Genomic DNA, 27,468 nt, shown 5'->3' with positions numbered 1-27,468 from the left:
GCTGACTATGACCTGATTTCATAAACTCATGAGTACTGCCTCCCTCGATGAGCCCTAGTGCATGGCACTTGTATCCTGAAGTAGAAGGCTGCCTTGTGGTTCCTATGTAACGCTGAGTAAACCTAGCGCTAGGGGCATGGTGAATTAATCAAGAACGGGCCCAAAGGAAAGTGCAGCAACATGCTCCAGTTACTGATCAGCCACAGAAATTACATCTTCTGAAAACAATTTATAAATAGGCAAAACAAGAATGATCTGGACTGACGCCTGCCGAAACCTTAGCAAGCTTTTTCAGCAAAATTAAAGAGATTTTAGTAGGAAAGAATTTTTTTTTCAGATGCTATTTTGGGGTCCTGTAACAATTTTAAAGAAAAAAAAAAGAGCCATAGGATGTCTGAGAATCATCCAGGTTTGCGTGGGGGAAGGGAAAAAATGAACATGACGTGGTTCTTGTACTTGGAAAAGCAAATCACTGAGCCGGGACCTTCACCTCCAAGGTCTCTGGACTATTTTTCTGCTGTACTTGGAAACAAAGATATACTGTCAAAGGACAGCATGTCGGGAACCATGTAGCTAAATCTGCCAGGCACCCCTGAGAAAATACAATACAAGAGCCCCTTCCCATCTAGCCAAACAACAAGAAGTTCCCCAATACAGATTCACTCAGTCCTTCAGGGCTGGATGTTATGACCATTAACACTTGTATAGCTATGCCAGCTGAGAGACTAACCTTCCAGAAGTGTCAGCTAGGCCCCTGCAGAGACAAAGGAGTTCTCCCAATATACAGAATGCACAAAAGACTAGGTGCATTGTGGGAATTTTTCACCTTCCTCTAATGCATCTGGCATGGTCACAGAGAGCAGCAGGACAAATCATTGTTCCATTTAACGACGTGACCCTTTATAATGTTCTCATTTCCTATCAGGAGTGTTTTGTCCACGTGCCTATGGGTTAACTGTCCTAGTCATGGAATTTTAATTGAATTCCCAGGGCAGAGAGGGTCACACTTAATACACCAATGTCATTTACACTTGTGGCAAGCTTAAAACCCACAAAAGCTCGAAAACGTGAAGCCCTTCACTCTGTACTCCACTTGGTCAGTTACTACATGTGCTATGTAAGGTTGTATTATTGCAGGGGCTGAGTCAAACGCAGCCAAGGTTTCTGGCTTTTGTGGGTTTAAAACCAGGCCTTTATGGTGAAAGGTGAGAGGCAAATTTCTTCACTGCGTGGCTGTAATAGCTCAGTAAACTGGTGGGGGGTAGTGTGTGGTAGAAAAACCTATGTACTATTTGCCATCTCTGGTCCATCCAGCCCGTGCGATGTACTCCACCGTAGGGAACAATGTGGCAAAAGGCTGTACCAGCTCCTTGTCCTGAGCGTACACGATCTGCAACAAGAGACCAAAAAAAGAGTATTAAAAAACTAGGATGTTCCAACATTGTGGGCTGGTCTACAATGAAAACTTACATCAGCCCAGCTCTGTCTCCGAGGGGTGTGAAAAACTCACATCCCTGAGAAATGTAGCTAAGCCGAACTAACACCAGGTTTAGACAGTGTTGGGTCAACGGAAAAAGAATTCCGTCGACCTAGCTACCGCCCCTCAGGGAGGTGGATTACCTATGCTGACGGGAGAACCCTCCTGTTGCAAGTATCAGAAGGTATTTACGCACAAAAGCTTATGCTCCAATACATCCATTTGTCTATAAGGTGCCATAGGACTCTGTCACTCCTGTTGCAGTAATCATACTTACCTTTCCCTGGCTGTCCATTTTAAACTCTGCCAGTTTTAATGAGATCTTGGGATTTTTGCTACCTGCAGAGGAAGAAGCAATGAGAGAACACGCCATTATCAGATGGCAAGCGGTCTGAGCATCCCAGGCTTGTGGAGAATAAAAATCTGAGCCTGATGCTATCTGGCTCTGTGTGGATATACACCTGTGGAATGGGATTGCTGGTGTGGAGAGAAGAGATTCCATGTGTGGAGAAGTATGCCTGCCCATGTGAACGAATGCATGGGCAAGCATTCCCAGTATGGAGAAGGTGGGATTCCAAGTGCATTTTCAGCAATGTGGCAAAGGGATACCCTCCATCTCGTAACAACAACCCCTTTACTTAAGTTGGACTTTAGCTGTCCTTCCTGCAATGAACTTTGTGCTGACAGATTCAGAGACTGTCCTGAAAATTTATGGACCTTCCCCTAAATCCTGGTAAGTATCTAGATTAATAATGCAAAGTCTATAGCACAGATGATGCTTCAGCCTGCATGAGGCAGCAGCTGCATTAGTCACTCCCCTGCACCTCACTGACCTGTCCTGGGGTACCGATAGGAATCCGTTTTTCTCTCCTCCAGGGCAGGTGAAGGAACATGAATTATCTCCACCTCTGACTCGTCCACTTCCTCATACAAGATCCGCAGCGTTTTCCAACCCTCTGAACCTAGGACAAGACAAGGTTGGTCTGTTTGCCGTCACGCAGTTTCCCCAACTGTGTCAGGTTGCCAGGACCACCACAGCAGCACATACTGGGCCTACTGGTTTTCCACATCTCCCTTAGGGTCATGCCACACCTACTAACTATTCACACAAATATTTACCAGCACACAGTGCACATCCTATAATGAATGACTGGGAACTCAGCACCTTACAGGGGCCAGTAATTATGTTACCAATGCAGCTTGGTCTCTCCAGGGCTATGCAGAACACTCACCTTCTAGGGTGGCTGTGGGGCACCACCAGTACCCTGTGAACCGATCAAACTCCTCCTGGATGACAAATGTGGCTACACCTGCCGATTTGGGGTCATCTAACACATTGGATAAACCTGCAGAGGAAAAAGAGCAGAGAGCGGTTGAAGTTAATGGAAAGAGTGATCCAGAAAGGGAAGGGGGACTTAGATGGAAAAGAAAACAGAAGAGCAGAGGAGTAAATCCTTCTGGTCAGACTCTTGCCGCAAGAGGTGATTCGCCTCCAGATGTGGAGGAGCAGTTCTGGTTACCTTTATGGCAATAAGTCATCCGTCTCTCCTCTCCCGTCTCAATATTCGCTACCCACAGGTCATTGTTATTGATGAATGAAAAGACAGAGGGGTCGGCAGGGCAGATCTTGGGATCCATTCGTGGTCCCGTGCACTGGGTCTTGATCTCCAGGGGCTTCATTGGAGACACCTGGGGAAATAAGGCATAGGATGTTCCCCATTCTGCTTTCAGCTTCAAAGGCACAAACTCCTGGATAGATCCAGCCCACCCACAAGGGAACCAAGACCAAGAAAACAAGACTTGATGGCAGACCAGAGCCAAGGTCTGACTCAAGAGGCATTCACTATGGGAACACCACGCTGAGCTGCGGAATCCCTCAAACCTCCCACAGAGCCATTAGCGGACCCACCATGAAGCCATTCTGGCCCCCATCTCGACAGTGGAAGAGACTGTTGCTGGCCTGGAAAAGAAAGAGGCCGCTCTCGCTGTGGAAATCGTAGGAAGTGATTCCAAAGACCCCGAGACGCTTGCGTTCCCTCAGGAGTTCTTCTTCCCTAGAGTACATCCCATGGTGAGGGGTTGCCTGGTTGCGAACGACAGAGAGAGACAATCTGCAGGTCTGAAGGAATGGCAACACTTTATTAATGAGACCAGCTAATCCAGGAGTGGCTAGAATGTAATCCACTAGGCAAATGCAGCCAGCAGTCCGACAGCACGGCTACCGCCATCTTTAGCCCACGAAGGCTACACCCCCATGACCTTCCAATTGCAATGTCCTCATCTAGATCTGAGCCAAAGGCTTGGACCTGTAGTCTATGAATGGCACCTCCACCTTCAAACTGAGGAAGAGCTGCCGCTTGCTTATGCAAATTAGGAGCAGCCAATTCACCTAATTACATTATCCGTGTCCTCTCATATACAGCTTCCAAGTCAGACACTGCAAACAACTGCTATTCCAGGAATCCTGAGTTAGTTTCAAAGGGACTCTGAGAAGATTCAAGTGTAGTTCCAGGCACTTGAAATCTCTGCTTAACAGAAGACTTGGGAAGTCAAAAGCCACTCCCATATCTTCCACCCTCTTGTTGCTGAGGCTGGCGAATTATTAATGGTACCAGAACACCAGGCCCCTGTGAAGACAGGGAGGGGGAATTCGTTTCCCTTCCTAATTCAATCTGGTTTATGTGAGTCTAACGGGCAATGTATGTTTAGAATGCAGGCAGCAGATTGATCCTTATTCCACACATTTGATAAAAGTACAAAGTTATCAAAAATAAACATGGTAATCAATGTGCAAACGGAGGGAGGGCAGGTGGGGGAGTCTGGCCAGGACAGCCAGAGCTCTGTGCTATTCTCCCAACAGTTTATGTTACTGGTTTATAACTGGAGGTAGACTGCAGGCAACAGGAGACTTGGGTACAGTGTTAAACCAGCCCTTGCCCTGCCAGCTGTTGTTCCATGCTCTCACTGCCAGCCCCGTGCCTGGCACACCAGCCACTCTCCTGTATTACCAGAGAAGACATCTCCCTACACAGCACTCTACCAGTGCCATGCCCCCGGCACCAAGCCCTGCTCCTTGTTCCTGCCTTACATGCCACTTCACTGAACTCCAACATACCAGCTACCACTCCAACATCCTACTGTCAGCCTGGGTCCCCACGCACCACCACCGCAAAGAGTATGTTGCATCTCCTCACCTGAAAGTGATCCAGCATCTGTTTCCATGACAAGAGTAGCAGGGCCTCTTTCCGTACCTTTTTGGGAATCTCTGAGTAAAGAAGGGAATTCTCCCGGCTACCATATGGCATCCCTGTATGGAACAACAAAACAAAACAAAATAATCATGGCAATTTCAGAGCAGTCAGCCAGGACTAACCCAGGAAAGGCAGATAAACAAGGCCATTTTCTTAAATATTCAGGAAGACTAGATGGCTCAGGGGCTTTTTAAGAGGTGCATTTCTCAACCTGCTTTTAAACGATCCACTTACTGCATAGGGTCCAAACGCTTTAGTTTTATTAACATGCAAATTTTTCAACAGGACTAAGTCCTATTCAAACCTTTTCCCAGCTTTGGCTGATCCTAGGGTTCCTCTCTACAGTCTGCTCAGCCGCCACCCTAGATCCTCACTCTAGAGAGCTGACCCCTGTAGCTGTGCGTGTCCGAGTCAGCAGAACCCTCTTAACATTCCTCAGCACAACGAAGATCTGCTAACCGGAAAGAGCGTTCTAACAAACACAGCCAGCCTGTTACAGCTTTAGGTCCTAGAGACCAGGTTCAAATGTGGCTTTGTTTAATACTGGCCAAAAGGCATTGCTATATGCTGCCTGTTCAATGGCCACAGTAAAATGAAGGACCGGCACAAATAACAATTTCCAACATCAAAAACCTAACAGCTGGCAACTCTGTTGGCAGTTTCAGCAGAGGCACCAAAGACAATGAATGTTTCCTTTCACCTTTACTGGTGGGGACACTCTAGATCAAGGCTGCAGTACGCTGACAGGATGCCGTGTGGGGGAAGCTTCCCATGCTACTGTCCCTGTAGCATCTATTCTGTGCAGGAAAGGAAGCCTTCAGTCTCCAAGCCTGTTAGTCTGTCACTAAATTCACTTCACAACAATTAACATTTAAATATATTTATAAGTTCTCAGGAAGCAAAGCAACTTATAAGCATACAATCTTCAGAGATGCAGAAACACTGAAATGCTGAGCATGTGGTGTTTAATATAAGCAGCATCTGCCATGATACAACACGAGAATCTATGGGAACAGCCCAGGAAAGATCTAACATGCTCAGACAGAACAGGCTGCAGTCAGGGACACAGATAATACTACAGATGCATTCTCAAGGCCATGACTACAACAACCTGTGAACCTCAGATCCATCTATGGATATTCTCGTACTGCACTAATATTATCTATGATGACTCTCTACTGTTGGACGAGATGACCTCCTGAGGTCCCTTCCAACCCTGATATTCTATGATAAACCAGTATCTGTAAAAGAATTGTCCCCTAGTTTTCAATACTTTGTATTTTGGTCCTTAAATGAAGTAGAAAAGATGCTCAGCTCTGATATCAAAGTTTTCCAAAGGTCGAATAGAAAATATTTACTCGCTCCTCCCCCCTCCTCAATGGGCATACTCCAATAAGAGCCACACTGATGCTTGGAAAGCAATACTTATGCTAAGCGTGGGAAAATACTGGTATGCTGCTTTTAAGCATATTGGTGAAACGTCAACAGGCACATCTCTTAACTCAGAATCAGATTCTTCACAATACCTACCTAATGCAGTACGGATCAAATAGAATGGGCAACTCAACCCCAGCTTAATGATGCTGTAATAGAGTAGGAAGGTTTTACCCTATAGTGTGGGAATGCCTTGAAGTTAAGATATTTTTGAAATCGAATTACTAGACACTGCTTTGATATAGTCGGCCAACATCTAATCTGTTCCTGTGTTCCATATATCTTCCTGGGGAGGGGAGCAATGAACATTAATCATCAAACATATGGATACATCATCTAACACTGGGTACTAGAATCATCATGGTCATTCTACTGTGCAACTTCAGCTAGGAAGATGAATTAGAAACTCCTGACACTATGGAGAAAAATTACTAACATTAAATGAGACTCATAAGCCAACTACAGCAGAATCTCAGTTACAAACACCTCGGGAATGGAGGTTGTTCATAACTCTGAACAACACACTATGGCTGTTCTTTCAAAAGTTTACAACTGAACATTGACTTAATACAACTTTGAAACTTTACTATGCAGAAGAAAAATGCTGCTTTTAACCATCTTAATTTAAACAAGCACAGAAACAGTTTCCTTAACTTGTCAAAAAAATGTAAACTTTCCCTTTATTTATTTTTTTAATACTCAACATTTAACACAGTACTGTGCTGTATTTGCTCTGGGTTTTTTTGTCTCTGCTACTGCCTGATTGCATACTTCCAGTTCCAAATGAGGTGTGTGGTTGACCGGTCAGTTCCTAACTCTTGTGTTCATAACTCTGAAGTCTTACTGTACTTAAATTATCTGGCTACCTTTTGTCACTTACACCAAAGAACCAGCACCAAAGGGATCTAATGCATCTATTCTGCTCTGACATATGGACAAACTTAATTAATGAAGAGCCGTTACTGTCCATACTCTCTCACTAAGGAACCGACATGCTTCCCCATCCCCCCTTAACACATCTGTTTAACTTGTTTGCAGGGTGCCTGTTCCACTAATTTCTCTATGAAAATGTACTGAGGACTACAATAAGTAACAGACACAGGCACACAAAAGTTACCAGAATGGGTCATACCATTGGTCCATCAAATCCAGTATCCAAGGCTTCAAAGAAAAATGGGCCCACTGCAGGAAAACATGGTCAGTTGTGTGGAGTGTCGCACTTGGGGAAAAGTTCTTTACTGAGCCCTGTAATGATCAGCTTTTGCCCTGGAGCATTAAATATTTCCCTTTCACAGCCTGTAAAACTAATTATTACTGACCATAAAATTATCCAGCCCTTATAAAATCCTGCCACTGTATTTAACTGTTGCTTATTAGTTACATCATGGTTCTGCCCATAACTATAAAACTGGTACAGCACAAAGATCTGCCTTCTCTCAAGTCTCTAGTAAGGAACAGAATATTTCTCTAGGAAATATCATTAATACCCAACACTTATCTAGTTATTTTTCCTCTTGTGAGGATAAATCTGTGCTTGTAAATGCTTTGACAACACCCACAGCGAGGTCAGGCTCTTCCAGCTTATTGGGCAGAACAGCAACAAGACTGTCTGATGGGCTGCCTCGATTGAAAAAAAATTGATATCACCTGGCTAATCAATGAAACGCACTGGGCTTGCAAGGATACAATAACCATAGGGAGAGTTATCAGGTCCCTGGATAGCCAACCTGTTTAAAGAACCAAATTGTCCCCATTTTTTTGAGGTAATACTCCATAGTTCGGAGAACTGACCAAACCCAAGTCCACGTGAGAAATGAAAAGAGGCAGTGGCACACAGAGGTTCCAAGCTGGGGCCCTATTGGGGTCAGCCACTATATGTAAGCAGTCAGCTAGTCCTTGCCCTGAAGAGTGTCCAGTCTAAACAAAGGGTAGGAGAGAGGCAGGTTTATCTCCATTTAACACATGGGGAACTGAGGCATGGAGAGATTAAGTGACTAGCTCAAGATCATATAAGAAACATACACCAGAGCCAGGAACTGAAACCAGTTCCGAGTCCCAATCCAGTGCTTTAACCACAAGATCATCCTTTCTTTTCTCCTTCCTCTCTGGCACCGGGCTGCCTAGCGATGAATGGAGACATCAGCCAACAAAACTTATCTTCCTGGCACAGAGACGGGTTTGGCTCTGCCAAGGGACTATCAAGGTGACCTACTAAGGAAGGTGGCTGGCTGAAGCCAGGCTTACCCAGATAGTAAAGGCGATGAGAATGTGGGCTGGATTCTTCTGTTTTCTGGACAAATTGGAAATCATGGGGCGCCTTGTTCACTATCATGCCTGAATACTTCCTGCTGCTGTGAATAATGTCACGCAGCCCATCCCACGAATGCTTCTCCACCAGGAACTGGGAAGGCGCGTCCTCCATCTCGACCACTTCAGTGTTGTCTGACAGTGCATCCACTGCAGTCATCCTCTCTTCCCCCTCGGAACTGGTCAAGAAACTGAGAAAGAAGGTGGGGGAGATGAATTAATGTGGGGAATCGGATTAGGCACATTCCATCCGCTCACAGGGAGCTCTGAGCATTCAGCTATCTTCTAAGGACAGATCCTAAAGTTACCTACACATTCATAAAGGTTACCAGTTAAACATAAACAGTACCAGATGGAAAGGAATACTCCATCTTCCACACCCAACTTGGTAAAGGATGCTAACTGAGCCCAAGACTCATTTGCAGGACTTCTTCTAGGAAAAAAGTTAACTTATCAGTCAGGGCAGGAAAGCATCTGGTGTAGCAAGTGCTTAATCGTTTGACCTAAGTGAAACATACTCCAGGCATTTAGATGGTATCTTCCAATCAGGACCTATCCCATCAATGTATGGGTGAGCACACAGAGAAACTTCTGACCTGTGGGAATATAGAAGTAAAGTCCCCTTCCTTTCCTGCAGAGATCAGATAAGCATCTCAAATCGGTTTAGTGAAGGCATGACACCTGCTTTACTTGAAGTGCTGCTGCAACCAGGAGTGAAGTGGCACAAATGACAAAATAAGATACCAGTGGAATTAAGTTGACTAATGGAAAGTGGCACAGGAATAATGCATATCCTGGACTCCTATTGCATAATCAGCAGGAATCCTTCATTGATTTCCCAAGTATCACATTATATAAAACCCACAACCCATCTCCCATAGTCATAAAACCTTCCAGTTTGGCCCCTCCAGCCATTAGTCACTTCTGGGATCTGCACAGTCCAACATCTGTATATGAAGCAGGATACACTAGCCTTGATCAACCTTATTCCAGATGAGGCAAGGGCCCACAAGTCAGAGTAGGGACCTTATTCTCAGTGGAACCAGGGCCCAGGGAGCATAGATCCAGGTAACCCAAGAGCAAGCTTATTTGCAAGACTCATTTTCTTCTAAATAGTGACATTTCTGCAATGGCACCCTCAAGTCACCACAGCACTAGTCACTTCATTATTTCCTAGTCCTACCTATTAACATGGTATCTGAGCACCTCAAACTTGTATGTATTTATCCTCACACCACCACATGAGGTAGGCCAATGCTTTTATCAAGTGCTACTTTACAAATAGGAATTGACACACTGAGGTAACCTGTGCTGGAGCAGGGAATGGAACCCATGTCCCAGGCTAACACCCTAACCGCTGGACCATCTTTCTTCATGGTCATCTTATGGGGTCAAGGCTCCTACGCTGGGACATTTAGCTATTCGTGGGTATCTGAGGATTTCAGTTTGCTGTAAAATAAATGAAACCAGAGCGGTCTCATCACTTTGACAGAATCACCATCTTGGATGTTGCATCAATACAACACTGTAGTAAATAAGGTCTATAGAAGTTTTAAAAAAAGACCGCTGTTCTAAACAGCCCAGAGTTAACCAAGACTTCCTTTTTAAAGTCATGTTTCTTAAATGAGTGAATGCAGCTGGCCCCTTAAGAGATTTGTCTGCATTCCAACAGGAGAACATCCTACCATGTGCCTGTCAGACCTGAGTATTTAATTTGCATGAAATATACACCAACTCTCTGAAAGTGCAGCCTCAGCACCACACAGAACCTGAACAAGCCCTCTCCTAGTTTGATTCTGGCAGGAGTTGGGGGTGGGTGGTTAACTCATAAACCAGTGTTAGATCGTTTCATCTCAATCCACTTTATCTCACAAATGATTCTGCCAGGAAATCTCTCAGCACTGCTGGGGGACTCCCCACTACCTTCCAATAGCCTTTTCAGAATAAAGTTTTCTTCCCTACGTCATGATCTCATTTGACTATCGATTAGACGTATTCTGTCCTACAGAATTATGCCTTTTAATGGTCAAGCACAATGACAACTCGATTGCCCTCTTAATGAATAAAATACCTCTTGTGATGTCAAACACACAAACCTCTTTTCCTTTAACCAAGAGGGAAAAGGGAAGTCTTGACAGTTCCTCCTCTAATCTGTTACTTTCTGACTTCATTCTGAGAGACTAACCTGAGATTAGGCAAGTAGAAATCCAAACCACACACACAATCTGCTGCCTGAGACCCAGTAAGTGGAGTGGGCTCTGCATAACCAGCAGACCAGACCACAGTACATGAGGCCAGAAAAACTGAACTAAAATACAGCTTGGCTCCATTAAATTACAGCTACAGAGTAAAATGGCAGCTTCCAATTCCTGGGTCTCTCAGTGGTGCAGAGAACCAAATACAGTGTGGAAGCTACAGAAAGAGGATCTCAAAATAAACCTCTCCCCACCACTCCTAATATCTATGACCCTGAAGCCAACCTTCAAAACAAATCACAGCTTGAAAATTAAACAAAGGAAAGTACTTTCCAATCAGCACAACTAAAGCCAAAGTGGCAGAGACAGCGGACAACGTGATGGAACATTGGACCGAGCTTTGAGGAACTTTAGCCTGGTCTACACTAGGCGTTTAAATCGGTTTTACGAGTGTAAAACCGATTTAACGCCACAACCGTCCACACTAGGAGGCACCTTATATCGATTTTAATGGCTCTTTAAATCGGTTTCTGTACTCCTGCCCGACGAGAGGAGTAGCGCTAATATCGGTATTAACATATCGGAATAGGGTTAGTGTGGCCGGTATTGGCCTCCGGAGCTATCCCACAGTGCACCACTGACCGCTCTGGACAGCATTCTCAACTCGGATGCACTGGCCAGGTAGACAGGAAAAGCCCCGCGAACTTTTGAAATTCATTTCCTGCTTCGACAGCGTGGAGAGCTCATCATCACAGGTGACCACGCACAGCTCATCAGCACAGGTGACCACGCACAGCTCATCAGCACAGTTAACAATGCAGTCTCCTGAGAATCGAAAAAGAGCCCCAGCATGGACCGCTCGGGAGGTAATGGATCTGATCGCTATATGGGGAGAGGATTCAGTGCTAACAGAACTGCGTTCCAAAAGACGAAATGAAAAAGTATTTGAAAGAATTTCTAAGGCTATGACTGCTAAAGGCCACAGCAGGGACTCCGTGCAGTGCAGAGTGAAAGTTAAGGAGCTCAGACAAGCCTACCAGAAAACCAAAGAAGCAAATGGAAGGTCGGGGCGGGGCAGGTGAAAACATGCCGCTTCTATGCTGAGCTGCATGCAATTTTAGGGGCTGCGCCACAAGTACCCCACCCTGACTGTGGATTCCGAGGTGGGGTTGTAATCTCTGCCATGTCTGAGGATTATGCAGACGGGAAGATGAAGAGGAAGAAGAAGAGGAAGACCTCGCAGAGAGCACACAGCACTCCGTGACCCCCAGCAGCCAGGAGCTTTTATCACCCTGACGGAATTACCCTGCTCCCAGCCCTCACAAGCAACTATTGCAGAGAATGACGCCCTGGAAGGGAGCTCTGGTGAGTGTACCTTTGCAAATAGCAAACAGTGTTTTTTAAGCAAGCCTTTTTTAATGATTGATTTGCCCTGAGGACTTGGGATGCATTCAGTATAGTTACTTAGAAAAGTTTGTTAACATGTCCGGGATTGAGAGGAAATCCTCCAGGGACATCTCGATGAAGCGCTCCTGTAGGTACTCCAGAAGCCTTTGCAGAAGGTTTCTGGGCAAGGCATCCTTGTTCTGCCCACCGTGGTAGGACACTTTACCATGCCATGCATGTAGCAAGTAATCAGGTATCATTGCGTGGCAAAGCATCGCAGCGTATGGTCCCGGGACTGCTGGCATTCAAGAAGCATCCGCTCTTTATCTTGTTCTGTTATCCTCAGCAAAGTGATATCGTTCAGGATAACCTGGTTAAAAATCAGGAATTTAAGTAAGGGGTGGCCATTTTTCTACTGGGTTCGTGGAATGCAGCAGCTTAAAAACACTTTCCTGCACGTAGCGGGAGGGGAGGGTGAAATGCCGATGATCTTTTCTGTTTGGTCACGCGATCTTCCCAAGCTACCGGACAAGCAGTGGGTGGGGGGGAGGGGGAAGGTTGTTGATTAGCAGGGAGCTAGCGTGGTATTAGCCATGCGTTGGGGGGGGAGGGGTAAATCACTGAGACAGTGGCTTACCATGGCCGCATGCAAGCTGAATCCTGATGCCTGGACCTGTGTCTGTGAGATCTGTAACCCCAGAGATGCAAGCAGTCACTATTAAGATGAAAAATGCGACCTTGTAGAAATCACATGTGCTATGTAAGGTGAATAGTGCTTTTCACTGTGAAAGAGTATAACCATTGTTCTGTAAAATGTATCTTTCTAAATATTTATCTCCCTCATGCAGCTGCAAGTTTTCAAGCGTCCCTCCTCCATCCCAAAGGCTAGCACAGATAAGGCGGAGGAAAAAGAAGACGCGAGATGAGATGTTCTCAGATATTATGGAAGTTACACGCAATGAAAGAGCTCATCTGAATGAGTGGAAGGACGTGGTTTCAAATTACAGGAAAGAGGCCAGTGAACGTGAGGACAGGAGGGACAACCGAGATGAGAGGTGGCGGCAGGAAGACCGGCAGGAAAATCAGCGGTGGCGGCAGGAAGATCAGCGGTGGCGGGATGCAACTCTGGGGCTGCTGCGTGATCAAACTGACATGCTCCGGCGTCTTGTGGAGCTTCAGGAACGGCAGCAGGATCACAGAGTGCCGCTGCAGCCCCTGTATAACCACCCTCCCCCCTCACCATGTTCCTTAGCCTCCTCACCCAGACGTGTAAGAACGCGTGGGGAGGCTCCGTACCCGCCCACTCCACCCCGTGGACAGCCCAACCAGAAGGATGCCGTTACTCTGAATTTTTTTTTAATGGCCTTCTCCATCCCTCCTTTCCTCCTCCCAAAGCACACCCTTACTTCTCCCTCTTTTTATAATGAAAAAATAAAGAATTAATGCTTTTTAAATGAGAGTGACTTTATTTGCATAAGTAAGCTGTACGGAGTTGCTTACAGGGACTGAGTCAATCAAGGGGTTGGGTGTTCATCAACAAACACAGCAGTCACACTGTACCCTGGCCATTGATGAAGCTCGTTTTCAAAGCTTCTCTGATGCGCACCGCTTCCTGGTGTGCTCTTCTAATCTCCCTGGTGTCTGGCTGCGCGTAATCAGCGGCCAGGTGATTTGCCTCAGCCTCCCACCCCGCCATAAAGGTCTCCCCTTACTCTCACAGAGATTGTGGAGAATACAGCAAGCAGCAATAACATAGGGGACATTGGTTTGGCTGAGGTCTGCCAAATGCACATTCCACCACCATTCTGCACTTGCTCAGCCTGTAATTGAACAGATCCTGACCACTGTCCAGGCTGCCTGTGTATGGCTTCATGAGCCATGGCATCAAGGGGTAGGCTGGGTCCCCCAGGATAACGACAGGCATTTCAACATCCCCAACTGTTATTTTCTGGTCTGGGAAGTAAGTCCCTTGCTGCAGCCGTTTAAACAGAGTAGTGCTTCTGAATACGCGAGCATCATGAACCCTCCCTGGCCATCCCACGTGGATGTTTGTGAAACGTCCTTGTGATCCACCAGTGCTTGCAGCACCATTGAAAAGTACCCCTTCCGGTTTACGTACTGGGTGCCCTGGTGCTGCGGTGCCAAGATAGGGATATGGGTTCCATCTATCGCCCCCCCACAGTTAGGGAATCCCATTGCAGCAAAGCCATCCACTATGGCCTGCACGTTTCCCAGAGTCACAACCTTTCGTAGCAGCAGCTTAGTGATTGCTTTGGCTACTTGCATCACAGCAGCCCCCACAGTAGATTTTCCAACTCCAAATTGATTCCCGACTGACCGGTAGCTGTCTGGTGTTGCAAGCTTCCACAGGGCTATCGCCACTCGCTTCTCTACTGTGAGGGCTGCTCTCATCTTGGTATTATGGCGTTTCAGGGCAGGGGCAAGCAAGTCACAAAGTTCCATGAAAGTGCCCTTACGCATGCGAAGTTTTCAGCCACTGGGAATCGGCCCACACCTGCAACACAATGCGGTCCCACCAGTCAGTGCTTGTTTCCCGGGCCCAAAATCGGCGTTCAATGGATAGAATCTGCCCCATTACCATCAGGATCTCCAAAGCGCCGGGGCCCGCGGTTTGAGATAATTCTGTGTCCACGTCCTCATCACTGTCATCGCCGCGCTGCCGTATCCGCCTCTTACTCGCCTCGGTTGAAGGTCCTGGTTCAGCATATACTGCACGAGTGCGCGAGGTGTTTAAAACATCCACGATTGCGGTATGGAGCTGAGCAGGGTCCATGCTTGCTGTGCTATGGCGTCTGCACGGTTCACCAAGCAAAAAGGCGCGAACGGTTGTCTGCCGCTGTCAGGAGGGAGGGAGGGGTGAGGCTGTACCCAGAACCACCAATGATTTTTGCCCCATCAGGCACTGGGATCTCAACCCGGAAATGCCAAGGGGCGGGGGAGGCTGCGGGAACTATGGGATAGCTACGGAGTAGCTACCCACAGTGCAATGCTCCAGAAATCGACGCTAGCCTCGGACCGTGGACGCACACCACCGATTTAATGTGTTTAGTGTGGCCACGCACACTCGATTTTATAAAATCTGTTTTACAAAACCGGTTTATGCAAATTCGGAATAGTCCCGTAGTGTAGACGTACCCTTTCTCCCAAGACTTTGAAGAGTGTCAACAGTCTTGAGTCTGTCCAGTGTGAACGCAGGACCATGCAGGAGGAATTAAATTCAGTCTAATGTCCTTCCCCTTCAAAGCAACTAATACTGTGTTTCAAGGCAAACTGCTGCCTATCAAAAATACATCACAGAGAACACAAGGATATAAAAAGGGATAGAGCAGTGACTTGGGTACACGCCTCTTTTCCCAAATCCCACTGCAGCTCGGATCTTAAAAGTCTGCTCAGCTGGTAAAACAAAATAGCTTTCATGCAGCTGAAGACATTCCACCCTACAGCTAATTCCCACCCAATTGGTGAAGCCTCTTCAAGGTTAGTGACGTGATCATTCAAACAACACTGCTCCTCACAAGAATGGCTTTCAAGGCCAGATCAGGTTTCAGTGACCTAAGTTCAAGACAGTCCATTCACACCCAGATTTTACATACTTGCAACCACCCACTCCACAGTGACTAACCCCACAGCTAACAATTAGGTGGTAGTAAAAAGGCACTCCAAAAGATCCTGGGGTTATCCCCCTTCCTGGTGAATTTTGTCTGTAGAACACACTGTGATTGAGGCCTGGTCTACACTTAACATTTAGGTTGACATAGCTACACACTCAGGGGTGAGAAAAATCCCCACTACTGAGCACCACAGCTACGCCGACCTAACCCCTGGTGTAGATGCAGCTAGGTCAATGGAAGAATGCTTCTGTTGACCTAGCTACAGTCACTCGGGGAAGTGGTTTTCCTACAGCAATGGAAAAAACCTTCCATCGCTGCAGAGTGCATCTACACGATGGGGTTAAACTGGCATAGTTACGGCACCATAGATATGCTGCTCTAGACCCTGCAGCACAGACATGGCCCAAGAGCCAAGATGATCTCAGTGGAAGCGGAACAGTCAGCCTTTAATACTATGTTCAGTATTTCTCAACCACAACACAAAAGAGTCTGAAGATGTCCGAATATACTGTTTTACCGTCCTGCTTAATCTGCCACATCTGACGAGGTTACATGGCTGCAGGTTTTGGGGAGGGGGGAAATTTAATAAAGTTAGGCTGAAGAGAAACAGCAAAGGTAGGGGAGCAAGGAGCATTAGGGTAGAAAAATGCAGACAAAGACCTTTTAAAGCCTGGAACCTAAATTCAGTAGGAAAGAGGTAATTTTCCTCAAACATTTCAGGCACTCTCAATATGGTTGGACACAGGATGCCACAGGCAGAATTAACAGATGGTGGTTTATCGTGTCCATCACTCATTCAGAATGTTGATTGTAGCCCTCTGACCACTTGGTCCCAAAGATCCCGATAGAGACCAGGAAAGTTACCTTCTCCAACTTCCTGCAGTCTCGTTTTCCAGACGAACCCTCTTTATCTTCTGCATTAACTACTCAGCGAGCCTTGGGCACGACAGGAAACTAGATGAGGAGAGAGAAAGAACAGATCTCATGTAACCGCAGTTCCCCCTGGCATGGGAATGAAATACTGTAAAAGGAGTCGTCCATCAATCATGTTGCTGACACAGCCTGGGGCCTACCGAGCAGCTTCCTGGGGATATCTTTGCTTTGCAGTCCAGTACCATCCCAATTAACCCATATGGGATATTAATACCCAGATATTTTAAGAGGCGGATTTCCTAGCTCCTCAGCACCAAAGCTCAGTGTATGCAGTGAACCACACAGGTAGTCAGCAGCTTTTTCTTCTGCCAAATTCCCAGTTAAAATCTTCTGAATGATCTCAATCTTTAATGCCCAGATTGCTGTAAAGCCCTAGATTAGAGAGAGAGTACTCAAGTCTGTTGCATATATTTCAGGCACCAGCTCCACCAAGAATATAACCCCCACTTGTTTACAGAGCTGACAATTCTCTGTCTCAGCAACAGCCTGATAACTGCGACAGAATGGCCAGGGTCACTGGTATTTACAAGATGTTATTGCTCCTTAAGACCGTAAGGAGGAATGTGTCTTTAATGCAAAATCCAAGCCAAGAAAATCCTGAAAGTACTATGGGACCTCCCCCTCATAGAGCTTTGGATTGTAAATATGCCCCAGATCTGCAGCACTAACAGCCTTCACTAACAGACCCCTGAGCCTGTCCAAACAACCACCACCTCTTATCCACCCAACAGTACACTAGGGGAGGCTAGGTACAGAGGCTATTTCACTTGCCCTCTCCATCAGGGAGAGCTCCAGGCAATGATGTTCCCTGACTCCGGAAAGCTCAAAGTGGGGCTAGGCAGAAACAGCCAGTATTTTGGGGACAGTTTTAGATGTGCGTATGAACCACATCAGGACTGGCATGGGGTCTGACCCAAGGGACACCCTTTTACAATCCCTTAGGGGATCAAACTCTATGCAGAAGAGCCACAGCAGTGCCCATCGCTCCCAACTGAAGATGACCCAAACTAATGGGGCCTAAGGAATCAGAAATCTGGCAGAGAGGCTGAGGACATGGGCAATTATAATCTCGTCAGCAAGCCCCTGGACTGCTGCTGCATCTGCAAGCCCCACAAAGATGCTGTCACCCCCAGGCCTAACAGCCTTAAATGTTTCCCTGTGTTGTCTTGACGCTCAGAGACCTACCTACCCCAAAATAGGCGAATCAATAAGAACTTGCACAGAAAGGAATAGGGTTTGTCATGGAGCAGCTGCCAACAGCCACTGGCATTAACAGCAAGGCGGAGAAGCCCTGCTCAAGCTCCTGTCACAAGCAAGGCCAGAGAAGCGGTTATTTCTCTGTAGGAGGGAGCCGGCTGCCAAGGCAATGCCCGGCAAAAAGGGCAGCTGGAATGCGTGTCACTGTAACCTCCGCCCCAGCTGCCAAAAGGGTGAGTCGACGCTCGCCTGCGAAAATAAGGAGTGAGCACATTCCTCACCCCCCCACTCTCCACCCGCACCCCCAAGAGGCAGCCAGGGGGAGCAGACTCCCCCACCCTCCAAGAGACTGGGGGGGAGTAACATTCCCCCATCCCCAGGGCAATGGGGGCGAGGCCCCCCATTCCTCCCAGGAAATCGGGGGAGGGGGAGCCAGTGACACAGCCCCCCCCAAGGCACTGGGGGGGCTCCCCACCCTCCTGGGCAATGGGGACAGAGGCCCAGCCAGAGACACCCCCTCCCCCGGGGCAGAGCCCACCCCCCCTCCGCGCCATGGGCCCCTGCGGGAGGGGGGCAGTGACCCCGCCCCTCCCTCAGGCCGGGGAGGGGGAGTCAGAGCCCCGGCGGGGCGGGGAGGGGCGTCCGTCCCCCCGTACTCACCCCGGGGCTCGGCGTCCTCCCCCGGCCGGGGCGGCTCCTCAGCGGGGAGGGGGGGCGGGGGCGCCTTCACTCCCGCTCCATGTCCCGGACACTCAGACAGCAGCCCCGGAAACGGGGAGGGGAAAGGGGGGCGGCCTGCTCAGGCGCGACCTTTAACCCGGAGGCGGAAGCGCCCCGGTCTCGGGGCGGAGAGGGGAGGGCCGCGCGGAACCAGCCCGCCCCTGGGTGGGGCACCAGGGAGAAGCGCTTGGGAGGAACCACTCTCGAGGATAGGGGAGCTTGGGCGCAACCATTGTACCGTGGGGAGGGGAAGCCGACATTCCGGAAGAGGGATGGTATCATTCACCCGGGAATTTGAGGGTCCATGGAGGGAACTAAACCTAATGGGAGGAGGATGAAAGAGGCGTCTGTCCCCCTCCTGGAGCCTGGGCACTCTCTCGCCCAGCCCCCCCTCTTTCCCACACATGCGTTGGTTTAGTCCTCAGAATGCCTTTCGTAGACACTACCCCTTTCCAAGGCTTAGCGAATGGTACAGTCCTAGAGTTGTGCTGTTCTCCTGTAGGGCTCTCAGCGAAAACCTGACAGAAGCGCGTTGGTGGTATAGTGGTTAGCATAGCTGCCTTCCAAGCAGTTGACCCGGGTTCGATTCCCGGCCAACGCAGCTAAGTGGATTTTTCTTTTAATTAATTTAATGAATTCAAAATTTAAATTTAAACAGTTGTTAATTGCTTAGTTGTAAGTAATGATCAACGTTTATTCTAATACACAGTAATGCATTAACAATGCTTTTAACACTGGGGGGCCACAGGAATTCACTGCAGGGTCATGGTATTTAACTTGAAATTTTATTGATTAATCAACCGTGATGTTCAATGAGCGTGAAACTGAGCAAATCGAAATAAAAAGAATCGAGCATGTTCCCGCCCGGGATCGAACCGGGGACCTTTCGCGTGTGAGGCGAACGTGATAACCGCTACACTACGGAAACCCATGGATGGATGGGTTGTCATAAGTCTTGATAACTCTTAAAGATTTGTGTGTTCTGGGTTATTGCTGAAAAGTCTGAGAAATAATTAATGTTAGAAACCCAGAGGTTATTTGATACTGATTTTGAAGTCGCACTCAGGACAAACACAGAAGAACAAGCCAAGCAGCACTTTAAGAATGTAAAGTGCAATGTAAGCCCTAATTATTCTTCATGTATTAATTATGGGGTGGTTTATTATTAATTAACAACACATAATAGTAATGTGTATACAGTAAGTTAAAGTTCACAAAACGAGCTGGAAAACTGGGGTGTAATATCAACACTAAATATTACAGATTTGTGACTGATTCCAAAATATTTTGATTATTAATATTAATTATAAATACTGGTAATGTGTGAATATAGTAAGTAAAAATTCATAAAGCACTTTGGAGATACAAACAGCAATACAATACCTCAACCTTTGCAATGAACACACATGGATCCGAAGTGTTAAGTACTATTAATTCATTACCGATTATTAGAATAAATGTTGATTATTAATAACAACGAAGCAACACTATTAGCTTGCTTGTAAGTCAGCGTTGGTGAAGCACTTTGAACATATTATAAAGTGAAGTCTAAATGCTAAGTATTATTGGAACCAATGTTGCAAAGTACTTAAGCGTGTGCGTAACTCATACAGGAGTACGTGCTTTGCTGAAAAGGCCCTTAATCGAGCAAACACTGTTTGTGTTTTAACTTCAAGACTGTGAATAGCCAATCAATTCATTAAGCTATGCCCACACGTAATTGTTTTGCAGGATCAGAGCCTAGGGAGGAATTTAGGCATGGGTTCTCATCTATACTATTCTATTCCATGGGTGCTTTTATTGTGTTCAGTGAGAGTTATGAGCCGCTTTACCTTTGAGGATCTGGGCCCAGGGCCTTCCAGTCATGCATTAACCCACGTGACTGACGTTGGTCACTTGTTTGCCAACCACAAGCACTGAAAAATTATGAGGTAGGCCCCCAAAATCATGAGATTAAAAAAAAAGAAAGAAAGAAATTTGGGTTTTTTTTATTTGTCTTCTGATTTCGGAACATTTACGGTGCGCTTGTTTCACGTTTCCAGGTTTTCTTTGAAAGAGCAAGAAACATATTTTATAAATGAAAATTGAAAGTCTCATGTTGATTTCAGGAGCTGAGGGTTTAAAAATAAGCACCACCAAATACTGTGAAATTGCAAGGGTTGGCAACACATCACGTGCTTAAAGTTAAGCACATGGGCAAGTATTTGGTTGAATATGGGCCATTGTAATTAATAAGTAGTATAATATAGTAATTGTTAGTAATAACTACAAAGAGCAATATGTGCGTGATCCTGGGGAGAGTTGACTCCGCTCCTGTTGACATCAATGGGAAATGAGGGTGCTTGCTGTCTTCCAGGATTCATCCCATGGTATTGGCATATCGTATATTTACACAGGGGTTTTCAACACCCAGTACCTCTCAATTGCAGAGGGGTTAAAGTGCACGTAATCTACAGATCCTGGCCCTTCGTGACAAGCCCAGCTCAGAATCACAGAGGCCAAGGATTTTGTGTGCCTCCATATTTGTGGTGTCTAGCCTGAGACCCCCAATTTTCAGAACTGCTGAGAACCCACAAGCTCCAAAGGAAGCAATCGGGCGCTGCATCGTGCTGGGCTCCTCTGAAAATTAGGATAAGTTGCCACTTTGTAAATTTGGCCGGAGTAGGCATCTTCCACGCATATCCTCCACTCCGCTACCAGCCCCAGCCCCTTGCCTTCAGGCCTGTAAGCAGCCCACTGAGCCATTCCAACCCACGCGGAGTAAAGGGCATCTATGGAAGAAGTGACTAGCCCAAAATGGTATACTCACAACCTCCTGTGATTCCAGCAGCTTGATTCATTTGTCTGCCAGCCTGGCAGGCAGTCTCAGCTTTGCATTTTCCTTTGATTGATTTGCATTCTGCATGGCTCGTGTGTGCTATCCCTGAGCAACCCACCCGCCTCCAAGCCTCCGCTAGTGTGGATGCAGCTGCCACCAGGTGTCGGCAGAAGAGCAGAAATATAGGACAGGCCTTCCTTCCCCTCCTTGCAGAACAAGGACCCCGCAGCTCAGGAAAGAGAGTTCCAAGCAACTGACAGCAGCAACAAGAGTCTGTCCTTGGCCTTCTGAGCAAGACCCTGAGAAGGGCCTGTAGGGAAGGCAGTCATGCGGGATCCTGCAGATGTGGAGGGGGCTTGGAGGAGTTCTGGGGGTGGGTTGAAGGAGTGAGGGACCTGCTGCTGGAGACGGGGGAAGAGAAGGGGAGCTCCGTGTGGGCAACAACTCAGCCTCCGTTGCAGCCGCATCAAAGCTGGGGGCAGTTCTGCTGGTGTCCCGAGGGGCGGAATCAGAGGCATGGAGCCAGCCAGGAGGACGGCGCTGGAGACCTGGCTGAGCTTCAGAGGGCTTGAGCAGCCCACTCAGGCCTGGGCCAACTCCCTTGCTCGCTCCAACACTCTTGGGCAGAAGCCCTGCCTGCAAGCAGAGCTGCTCCAGTACACCGTGGGCCTAATATTGCTCTCCGTGGCCACCACACAGCACTACCAGGGTAACCCTGAGCAGGACTGGGCACAATATAATAATAACCCCTACCTCATTTTCAATAGAGCTCAAAGGATCCTTTACTTAGGAGGTCAGTGCCACTAACCCCATTTTACAGATGGGGAAACTGAGGCTCAGAGAGGTGCCCAAGGTCACCCAACAGGTTGTTTGCACAACCAGGGCTCATAGGATGATCAGAGAGCAAGTGTGCAAAATCGGGACAGGAGGTGGGGGGGGTAATAGGTGCCTATATAAGAAAAAGCCCCCAAAATCAGGACTGTCCCTATAAAATCAGGACAACTGGTCACCCTAAGGGCTCACCATGCAATGTTGCCAGCTCTACCGGGTTTCACGATAACTGGTATTTCTATTAAAGCCCCAGTTGCTGGAATCATGCAACTATATGAGAATCTCAGCTTCCATATATTTTTTTAAACAAAATTATGTTCCTAGCCTGCTGCAAAGAGAAGCATGAATAATAATAACACCAGATTGCCCTTCTATAGCACCTTTCATCAGTAGAGCTCAAAGCATCCTCATCATTATCCACATTTTACAGATAGGGAAACTGAGGCAGAGAGGGGCAGTGAATTGCCCAAGGTCACCCCACAGGCCAGAACCAAGTAAAGAACCCACGTTTCCTGCATCCTAGTCCAGTGTGTGATCCACTTAACCATGAAAACACAACCATTGTCTAAACTACAGGCTCAGAAATCTGAAGATAAATGAAAAGACCCCAAACTTTTATGTTATTTTAGTTTTTTAATCTCATGATTTATTTTCAAGCCAAACTCATGCTTTTGGGGGGTGGGGGAGGGGCTGACAGCATTTTTAAACATGGATCAGAATGAAAGGGTTGGCAATACTGAGAGTGAAACAAACATGAGTGGAGGTGTTCTCCCAAGCTCCGCCCAAAGCCCAAGCTCCACCCACAGCCCAAGCTCCACCCACTCCACTTGAGGCCACTCAGTTCTCTGTAACACAGTCATCTCTCGCCTTCTTACGTGCTTTGGTCAGCAGTGAACTAGTTAATGCTGACATTAGACTTCATTGTTAATTGCAATGTTGATTCAGTTGCAGACAGTAGGGATGCTTCACACCTGTTTCAGAGATCTTGTTTCAGGCAGCTGACAGACTCAGGCAGAGGTCACTGCATCAGTTTACATTTTGAAGGTTTTCTTTGCCGCCATAAGGGTTGACAATTTAATTATCATTATGAATTATTATTATTATTTTATTTTAATACATGTAAGCTTGGATTCTGGAGCACAAGTGGAAGCCTCATCCCAGGAAAAGTAATAGCTCACTGAATTGCTGTGAGCCAGCCCAATCAGACCTCCGCACCAAAAAGTACGGATAGCTCTAAGGACCAGCCTCAGTGCTGGATATAAGTAGAGGCAACCCCATCAAGGTCAGTAAAAGCTGCGCTTCCTTGCACCAGTTTGATGCCTGCTGGGCTATAAGGCCTGATGAAGAATAAAAAGAAACTGCCACTCATCACAAGAAAAATCCCTCCTGTTGGAAATCAGAGCTTGCACAATATTGTGCATGCAACATACCCCAGCACCGATCTCCTCTAACCACCTCTTCCCCGATCGGGACATGCACGCAAAGTCCGTGTGTGGACACCGGTATGGTAGGCAAGAGGAGGAAACCAGCTCCTCCTCTCAGACTGGAATGTTTGGGTCTGTATCTCTGTATCAGTGAGTGCAGCTCTTGCTGGGGAACAACCCCGAGATGAAGGCGGCTGTTTGAACACCTACCAGTGTATGTCAAAGTGAACTTGGTTCCAGGGACATCTATTCAGTTAGGTCTTGGTGAGATTGGCGCCGAGGCCGTATCTATAGCTTTACGCTCCTCAAGGACACGTTTCAATGCCTGCAGAAAACCACTGCCAGCACAATTATAGAAAAGAAAACCGTATGCTGGAGAGTGACTCATCAGAGAGACTCACATGTGGACTAAATTAATCTATCTATCTAGGCTTTTCTGTCTCACCTGGCACCATGTGCATTACGTTGCATTTATCAACACTGAATTTCATCTGCCATTTTGTTGCCCAGTCACGTGAGATCTCTTTGTAGCTCTTTGCAGTCTGCTTTGGACTTAACTATTTTGAGTAGTTTTGCATCATCTGCAAATCATCTCATGATTTCATGGTGAGTCTCACACTTTTTGGAGTTTTTCTTAAAGCCCCAGCTCCTGCAGTCATGAGGTTACATAAGGATCTTGGCTTCCATGTTTTAAAAAAATAAGTTTCTCGCCCTGGTGGCTGCAGAGAAAAGCTTGCAAATGTGATGCAAACGCATCCCAAAGTCTCAGATTCCAGAAGGCAAATCAAAAGAACTACACAAAAATATATCGGTTTATTTTAAAATCCCTTGATTTTTAAGCCAATCTCGTGATTTTTGAGGGCCTGGCTCATGAGTCTGGGGGTTGGCAATATTGCAAACATGGTTTCAGATTGCGGTAGGACCTGGATCTTAAATTATGTTCCATAGCCACACTGAAGCCGTGGGACCTTGTCTGCATTAGCATTTTCGTTAATGTCTCCCAGAATCCCACTACTGCCAGCATAGTCCCCGTGGGGCTAACCGCCGTGACAGCAATAGTGTAGCCCATCTAGCTGACAAGGTGGTGAAAGAAACAGAAGCCAGATGAGTGTTCCCACCTTTGCACGCTCCAGCAGAGCTGCAGCGGCACTAGACCACTGGTGGGAGAAGATCAGCCTAGACAAGACCAGATGGTTTCAAACCACGCCACAAAGACCTATTTAATTCCAAGAATAAGTGAACACTTCGGAGAAAGGACAGGGCAGAGTCTGTGCTGCGCCTCGCACAGGCAGCACAGCCCAGGCGATGACAGGGCACGAGCTGATCCGATTCCCCGCAGCAGTCGTAAGAGCAGAATCAGGCCCACCCCCAAAAAAGGCACGAAGGGACCACAAGGACCAACACCCCATTGCAGTCACTCTAGCCACGTTCAATAAACAGGCTTAACTCTGGTCAGTTTCATAATCTAGACGGGCTCAATGAGAAAGAGTGAGACAGAGAGGGGTGGTGCTACCCAGTGGGTAGGCCACTGGTCTGGCAATCAGGACACCTAGAATCTATTCCAGTTCTGCTGTGTGACCATGGGCAGGTGGTTTCCCCTCCTGCCTTTTGTCTGTTTCAATTGCAAGCCTCTCGATGTTGTATAAACAGCAGTAAGGGAGCAAGCAGAGGATAATTTAGATGTGAGGGGGAAATGACCCTGTGTATTGCTCCAGTCACTGCACTGACTGAATTACCCCCTTCTAAATTGGCTTTTTCACTGGTGTAATGAACAGTGTCATGCTCTGCTTTGTTTCAGTGACAAACCGTAATGGCTCCAAAGTCGTCCCCCCCCCCCCCGACACCCCAACAGTCGGCATGATTTGTTACAGGAGAGCGGAGAGACATTCAGGGGAGCTCAGAGCCCCATCAAGCAGGGACGTTGACAACCGGGGCTGAAAGACAAAGCTGCCTTCACAATACCCCCAATTAGCCCATGGAACTGGGAGCACGTCCCTTGTGCCGGGAGATAAAACAAGAAAGGATTCAATAGCGCTGATTCAAATTAGGTCAGGCTGGCTTTTGAGTTGCAGGGGTTGAACAATAGCAGTTACACGACCACGGAGGGGGCAGACAAAGGAAAGAAGACTGACCAGGCAAGTGGCACAGGGGGCGGGTGCAGCAGGGGACATATTGCAATAAAAAAATATTCTAACAAAAAGACAAGGGGCCGCATGGACTGCACAAAATGGGTTGGTCAAAAATACACCCTGCTCCTTGATAAGCCAACCCTGCTCCTTTCCATGCTTAGCCAGGGACTCCTGAGTCAATTGAGATGGCAAATGCAGTCTGTGGCCTTGACCGGTAAGTGGTGGGGGCGGGAAAGACATTCACTCCTTTGCAGAGCAAATTCTCCCCTAACTCAAGTAGGCCGATCCTCAGAAGTAGTTAGGAAATCAGTGGAAATTAGGCACCTAAACATCTTTGAGAATCTGGGCTGTAGAGTTTACGGGTGCGTAGATCTTGTTCTGGTCCCTCTGCATGGGGATGGATTCCACCCCCTCTGAAGATCTCCAATTGCCCAGCCAGCTTTTTTTCATTCCTTGCGCCTCACAACCCCGCTGTGAAGCACCGGTCTGTTATCCCCACTGTGCAGCAGAGGAGATGGAGGTACAGAGACATTGCACAAGGTCACACAGCCAGTCAGTGGCAAAGCTGGGTTTAGAACCCAGCTTGACTGACAGTCCCCAAAATTAACCCCTTGGATACCACTCCTTCCCATGTTGGATGACCTAATAAATCTATTCCCATGTTGTGTGTCTGAGGTTCTATGAAGCCTTGTTCTTAGCTCTGGGCTGATGGATGGACCTTGGAGAGAATCAGCAACCTAGTGAAAATAGCCTCATGGGTCCAGCTCTTGGGCCTTGGAAATTTGGTTCCAGCCCCAGACCAGGCTATCAGATAATTTGTATTATTACAACAGGGGTTACGTACGTTTGTGACTGTTTATCCGGCAGTGGAGAACAGGGCCGTTTCTGTGGCGATATCAGGGCAGCCAGAGATATTTACAAGAACCTGATCTTGGAAGGCTGCCTGGCCTGATGAGTTGTTGTTATGATCTGAAATCTGCAAACTAAACCAGTTCATGTAGGTGAGTCCGCTTACTAGTGGGGAGTTTTAAGAGCAAGGGCTCACTCCTGCGAGGCCTCTCTTAATAAATCTCCCACTGACGTCTCTCATGCCCCAGATTGGAACAACGGGGGCGAAGCTGCATTGCTAGAGGACCAAAGAAACATTAACTAGAGGAAATGTGTGTGCGGAGGCAGGGCACTTTCCACCAAAGGAAAAACAGATCCAGACATTTAACACAGGCAAAGCCTTTCACATACACGCAACGTTCCCATGGCTAGAACCGAAGCCAGGAAATGGAAGCTAGGAGTCTCAATACTTTGGTGGAGCCGGGCCATACAAGGATAGTTAACCATTGGAACAATTTACGTCCGGGATTTGGTGGATTCTGCGTCACTTGAATTCTCTAACCTGAGACTGGGCGACTTTCTTAAAGCCATGCTGGAGTTCAACCAGAAGTTAAATTTGATGCATGAGTCACTGGATGCAACTTTCTTGTGTGATTAGATTATCATAATGGTCCTTTCTGGCCTCAGTTCTATGAATCTGTGGCTATTACAAATTGCCAGTTTTCACAGGTTTATCGCAAGCCGCGCAGTATTTCTGAAAGCCCTGGTGTCATGTCAAGTACACCCAAATCTCATTTCTGCCCCTTGGGGTTGTGGAGACAAATGCGAACCCTAAAGGTTCCAAAACCAGATGTCAAATAAAAGGGACCCCATATATGTTGTGGGGTTTTTTTAAACCCTCGTGAT

The 27,468-nt window shown here is 47.2% G+C and overlaps 1 protein-coding gene and 2 non-coding genes across 5 annotated transcripts in view; 1 reads left to right on the top strand and 2 right to left on the bottom strand.

The window, feature by feature from the left end:
* Positions 1-18,638, bottom strand: part of DPP9 (dipeptidyl peptidase 9) — a 29,482-nt gene extending 10,844 nt beyond the window's left edge. Inside the window, exons 1-10 of one of the 3 annotated variants that reach the window (XM_039516138.1) lie at positions 18,473-18,638; positions 16,547-16,636; positions 8,407-8,660; positions 4,672-4,784; positions 3,387-3,596; positions 2,998-3,166; positions 2,710-2,823; positions 2,311-2,439; positions 1,755-1,816; positions 1,290-1,390 (exon numbers count right to left, since the gene is read on the bottom strand). In XM_039516138.1, the coding sequence (XP_039372072.1) occupies positions 1,290-1,390; positions 1,755-1,816; positions 2,311-2,439; positions 2,710-2,823; positions 2,998-3,166; positions 3,387-3,596; positions 4,672-4,784; positions 8,407-8,660; positions 16,547-16,602 (1,208 nt within the window). In that variant the 5' untranslated portion in view covers positions 16,603-16,636; positions 18,473-18,638. The remainder of the gene's footprint in view (positions 1-1,289; positions 1,391-1,754; positions 1,817-2,310; positions 2,440-2,709; positions 2,824-2,997; positions 3,167-3,386; positions 3,597-4,671; positions 4,785-8,406; positions 8,661-16,546; positions 16,637-18,472) is intronic. The other 2 variants (XM_039516137.1, XM_039516139.1) reach the window with 2 other exon arrangements.
* A 423-nt stretch (positions 18,639-19,061) lies between these two features.
* Positions 19,062-19,133, top strand: TRNAG-UCC. The gene has a single exon. It is a non-coding gene; the product is annotated as a tRNA-Gly (tRNA).
* A 254-nt stretch (positions 19,134-19,387) lies between these two features.
* On the bottom strand, positions 19,388-19,460 carry TRNAV-CAC. The gene has a single exon. It is a non-coding gene; the product is annotated as a tRNA-Val (tRNA).
* Between the last annotated feature and the right edge of the window lie 8,008 nt (positions 19,461-27,468).

This window comes from Mauremys reevesii, linkage group 26 (genome assembly GCF_016161935.1).
Source record: "Mauremys reevesii isolate NIE-2019 linkage group 26, ASM1616193v1, whole genome shotgun sequence".
Lineage (NCBI taxonomy): Eukaryota > Metazoa > Chordata > Testudines > Geoemydidae > Mauremys > Mauremys reevesii.
This window is presented reverse-complemented; position numbering and strand designations above follow the sequence as displayed.